Genomic DNA, 5,604 nt, shown 5'->3' on the forward strand with positions numbered 1-5,604 from the left:
CCCCTTTTTATGCGCATGTGACTCAACTTCCTGTGTGTGTGTGTGTGTGTGTGTGTGTGTGTGTGTGTGTGTCTTTTATGTGTGCATGGGCTGTTTTGAACTGTGTTTGTGTGAGCTCTCAGCAGGGGTTGTGTGTATGAATTTCTCCGTCAAGGCTATTTTGTCCCTCTTCGTGTGTGTGTGTGTGTGTGTGTGTGTGTGTGTTTGTGGCTTATAAACGGCCTGTGTTGGTGTGTATCCTTATATTGTAGTGTTGCTAACAGATGACCAATAAAAGAGCACACACACTTTCTCTCTTGTGCATTAAACACCACATTTTTCTCTTTGTGTTGTGTGTTGTCTCAGCAGGGGTTCCACTGCTGCAATCCTGCTGATTGGTGTGTAAGGGCTGGGTTTAGTTACCATAGTAACTGCTGTATATTTTAGTCACCCCCCCAATACACACATACACATGTGCACACACACCCCAACATGGTATACCTGTCCATTATTACATATTCTGTCATTTCCTTCTCTTGATTTTCTGAGTGTGTTTGTCCTTCACTTGTTTCAGTATGATGGACAACAGCACACATAATTTCCCTCTACTAATCAGCATTTGTAAAGTTTTCTTTGCAGTTTAACTATTAAAACCATGACTGCACAGCGATAAGCTCAGAGCAGTCTTCAGGAACACACATTCAGAAGCTTCTGCAGAAAAACACTTGGTGGTGTTTGTGAATACATTTTTTTAAGAAAGTAACGAAAGTTTGACATTCTTTTGTGTAACATTTGTAGCATTAATGTATTTTATAATTTCTTATATAAAAATTACCATTTATCATATTATAGAATATTTATTAATTATTAACCCTTACTTAACCAGGCAAGTCATTACAATCAGATGTATTTTGCAGGGGAGGCCTGGGCCTGAAGCAACATAAAGGGGACATCTCATGTAAAATCCATGTTTTAAACCATTACAAAACATTTTGTGTATATGGAGTCTCTAGGAGTGCAGAAAAGTTAAAATTAGTCTGTCCCAGTGCTGCTTAGATACCTTTTTATATTTTGTTTGAGTCATATTTTTCAACCTGTTTCATTTTCTCTATTTTCTATGATGTTTTGTGAACTACTGTATTACGTCAACGTTTTTGCGATTGAACAGACAAGGTCTGGATTTACCAACTACAGTTTGGTCATCTTCATTCTCCTCTCTGGGTCTGACTCGGACTCCAACATGTGAAGCTGGAAGGACAAGTCTTCCCTTGTTGACATATTTTAATTAATTTGTAAATAAACCATTTTTGCGTTGCTATATAGTTGTAAACCCCTCTATCAAACTAGAATGGACCGCTCTGGAAGCTGGAGAAGGGCGATGCGTGAAGTGCCTAGTTTGAATTTAAAGAGGTGGTCTCTGTTGAGGCACACTTCAGATAAAGTATGAAAGAGGGGCTTGTGGAGCTGCAATAAGGAGGAATTTGTACCAAAGCACTGAAGTTCCATTTTATAGACCCCAGCTGAATGATCCAACTCTAAAGTATAGCTGTGCTTTACAGATCTATTTTATATCATTTTGATGTTTTATACAGATACTGTGTCTGGAGCCACTTAGGGTTTTTTTTCAGTGTGTTTTGGTGGACGGAGCATAACCATAAGAGGGACAAATATTAATTTCCCGACTCTAATTACACAAATGTTATAATTTGCTGTATATTTTCTGTGAAAAAAAAACTTAGGTTAATTTTTGCTTAATACATTTTTGTTATTATTGGTGCACAAAGTTGTCACCTTTTCTCCATCCCACAAATCAAACTTGTGTCTCATGAAAGAAGTCTGAATTAAATCAGAGAAGGCACCTACAGCACCCACCTGAAATGAGTTTTTTTTTTTGTTTGTTTTCCTGGTAAAATTAGACAGACGGATACAAAGCTTTCTGGGTTGGATGTCTAGTCTGATTTGTGATAATCTGCAAAAAAATACTCAAGATTATTGACAAAGATAGTGGGKGGGGGGGGGGGGATCTGTGGAGTAATTTTAAAAGATTTAGAGAAAGGGCAAATATGTTTTAACTGATGTACTTGAAAAAATCCAGGCATTGTTGGAGCATTTAAACACATGACAGGACTGCAGCTGTAACCACTGACATCTCACAGCCATATACATTCCAAAGCCCTAGAACTGCTTAAATAAGGATCATGTTGGTTAAGATGTCCCTTTTTTACTTGTCTTCTGTCCTCAGTTTTCTGTCTTCTTCTGTTCTGTCCGCTCTGTCTGCTCTACATAGATTTTTAAACAGGATATCCTCTGTTGGACACAATATGCTTTACTGCAGCTATTCCTGCATTTGATGAGCTCACAGGTGGTCTAGTGTTAGTGGTCATATCAATGCACCAAAACCAGCACAGTGTGTTACTGTTGGGTGGAATATTTTATGTCCCAATGGAACTCAAGTTGGAGCTGCCTGTTCCCATCATTGGGAGATGTGACAAATAATATGATAAATCCACTAACAAACGTTGGGCAGTGACCTTTACTGCCCCATAACAGTAAACAAGTTTAAAGAACTGACAACGAATCACTAAAAACAAAACATTCATTTGACTTCATTCAAAATGATCAAATTAATTGAAAAACACAAAACTAAACGATTGCAAGCTAAGTAAATGAGTAATTTACATTGTTTATTAGGAGGGACTGCAGAGCGAATTAATTATTAGATTTTTTAGGTGCACCTGCCCTAATGAACTGGCCAGACCTGCTTAACAAGCTTTTAAATTTTGTGGCCCACCTACCTGATTTAGTTGTGCAATCATTTCTGGCTATGTCACTACTTTACTGGAACCATTTTAGATTTTACACGGTTACCAATTAGAATTCAAAAACATTTGCCTATTTTGGATTTTTTTTTTATCTCTGCTTTACTGTAAAGATGTTTTTAATGCTCATTTACTGATTCACACACAACACACGCACACATGCACACACACATAAAAGTTTATTGTTTAATCTGTTAGAACAAGACATTTTGTGTTGTTGTTTTGCTCAGCTGTGAACAGCTTGAGACGCCCTGGTGTCCCAACTTCTTACTTAACTTTTTAAAGGGTAATAGTTTCAAATGATTTTGCCTTAAACATTTTATTATTTAGCTGGGCAACCATATAGCAAACAGATAATGTGCTACACTCAAAGTTGTACAAAGTTGGCAAACTTTCAGTGATGTGCCAATTTTATTAGATACAGCATACAAATTGGGCTACAATATACAATGATAGAAATTAGTTTTTATTTTTTGTATATTATATCTTTATGTTGAGTTGACTTCTTTTTAAAAAATAAACTTTTCTTACATTTTCAGGCTGTTTCATTGCTGTTGGACCTGCTGAGGGAAAATCTCAGGAATAATAAACTGAAGCAGTTGGTGCTTCCACCACTTGGGGAGCTTCTCTACCTCATTTCATCTCAGGTACTACATATCCTCATGGTGCATGTCCGCTTTAAGAGACATGGTTAAATTTTATTTAAGGTTTTTCATCCTAAAAGAAACTACTGTAAGTCATTATACACATCTCTAACCAGGTAAAAACAATACACAATTCACATGAATAACTCTAAATAAAAACTGAGCCAAATCAGGGTAATTAGAAAATTAAGGGTAACTAGAAAGAAAATCGTGTCATTGCATTATCATTTCAGACAAAATGTACATCATCCTTTCATGTTTTCCAATAGATTTTTTTATATCCAATCATATTTCTAAAGAAAACATGTCATTCATTTGTTAGAACTGTTCAAAAGAAATGCCATCCAAGCTGATGTACAGAAAAATGTAAATATTTTTGTACTCTATGCTATAATTACTTGCTTAGAAAGTTATTGCAACAGTAAATTTGATTTGTAATTGCAAAGGTGTGGAGGTGACACCATAAAATTGATGGGTAAGATCTTAGTTTATTAAATCTTTAATTTTCTTATATAAAATAAAAGGAAAAACAATGTGTTGCAAAGTATTCACAATCTTAGTATTTTTATTTGGTTGCCTTACAGCATAAAATTTATCTGGTTTTAAATTTGACTATAAGTATTTTTTTCTACAAAAGTACTTCAAATTATTGAAGTTAAATAGAACAAAAATGGCATCAAGTCTCCGGCCAAACATATTTCCTTCCTTCCTTCCATCCATCCATCCATCCATCCATCCATCCATCCATCCATCCATCCATCCATCCATCCATCCATCCATCCATCCATCCATCCATCCTGACCAGTTTTCCAGATGCTGCCAATAGAAAATGACACTACAGCATGATGCTGCCACCACCATGCTTCAGTGTAAGGCATATTGTTCTTACCATGATGAGAGGTGATAGATTTACAGCAGATATTACATTGTTCTTGATGACAAAAATAATAATAAAAATAATAAGTTTTAGTCTCATTTGACCACAGAACCTTCTTCTATGCGACTGTGGAAAAAGACTCCTAACAGCTGCCTTATCTTTTAAAGCTATGTTTTGTTTCTGGACACACTTTCATGAAGCCCGGCTCTGTGCAGCTTAAAGTGATCTTTGGGACAAATAGTCTCCTCTCTGTTGAAGAGTTGACAGCTCCATCAGGGTTGTCTTTAGCCTTTTGCTGCTTCTCTGATCAACGGACCTCTTTGCCTAGTTTGAGTTTTGGTGGATGATCCTCTTTTGGTGAGCTTCTTGTGGCGACAGTCTTTTCTATTTCAAACAATAGATTTAATAGTGCTCCATGGAATGTTTTTGTGTTTTATACACATTTTTTTAATCTTCCAAACGTGACCCGTACTTCTCTATACTTGGTATGAAACCTTCGTAGTTATTTTTTGGGTATTTGTGTTGCCTTTTGCTTGGCAGTACAACTTACTACTTATAAGTATTGCACTGGGATGGATTATGGGGTCTGTTACAGCAGCTGTAGATTATGTGACACATGAATGGCTCATAGGTGGCTCTTGTTTAAACAATTGCGAAAGTAATAATTGGCTCTTGGTTAATTTTGGCCCCTTTTGCAAAAGGGATTTAGCCCCTTCAGTTAGAACGTCTCCCAGCTTTAAAGGGATCAACAATTAGTTGTAACATTAGACTTTATTTGATAAAAAATTATTATAACTGTAAAATAAAGACTTAAAAATACTGTAGTCTGTTTAGTTTTGTAAATTTTTAAACATATTCTAACACGGACGGAGCCATTTTATTTACACACAAAGAATTCTGGGTAAATTATGACGTGGATAGGTCCTCGGTGCTAGGCTGCTAGCGAGCTATATCCACCCTGAAGGTTAATCTTAGACAATACAGTATCTGACGATCGACTCGTTTAAATGAAACCAGAGAGCGTTGACAGAGGAGAAGGTAGAAATGACTCAGTCTACAACTGAAAATGTCGATGGAGGACAACAGAGCTGCTTCTTGGTAGAAGAAGGTTATATAGAAGGTTATATATACATACAGTGGGGAGAACAAGTATTTGATACACTGTTGATTTTTCAGGTTTTCCCACTTGCAAAGCTTGTAGATGACTGTAATTTTTATCATAGGTACTCTCAAATAATTAATTTCCATTTTATTGTGTGAAATAAGTATTTGATCATCTATCAAC

The 5,604-nt window shown here is 36.2% G+C and overlaps 1 protein-coding gene across 1 annotated transcript in view; it reads left to right on the forward strand.

Annotated features, from left to right (window-relative positions):
• Positions 1–5,604, forward strand: part of ulk4 (unc-51 like kinase 4) — a 123,752-nt gene that overhangs the window by 14,811 nt on the left and 103,337 nt on the right. Inside the window, exon 17 of the mRNA XM_014003354.1 lies at positions 3,338–3,445. Within this exon, the coding sequence (XP_013858808.1) occupies positions 3,338–3,445 (108 nt within the window). The remainder of the gene's footprint in view (positions 1–3,337; positions 3,446–5,604) is intronic.

This window comes from Austrofundulus limnaeus, unplaced genomic scaffold (assembly GCF_001266775.1).
Source record: "Austrofundulus limnaeus strain Quisiro unplaced genomic scaffold, Austrofundulus_limnaeus-1.0 Scaffold18, whole genome shotgun sequence".
In the NCBI taxonomy this organism is placed as follows: domain Eukaryota; kingdom Metazoa; phylum Chordata; class Actinopteri; order Cyprinodontiformes; family Rivulidae; genus Austrofundulus; species Austrofundulus limnaeus.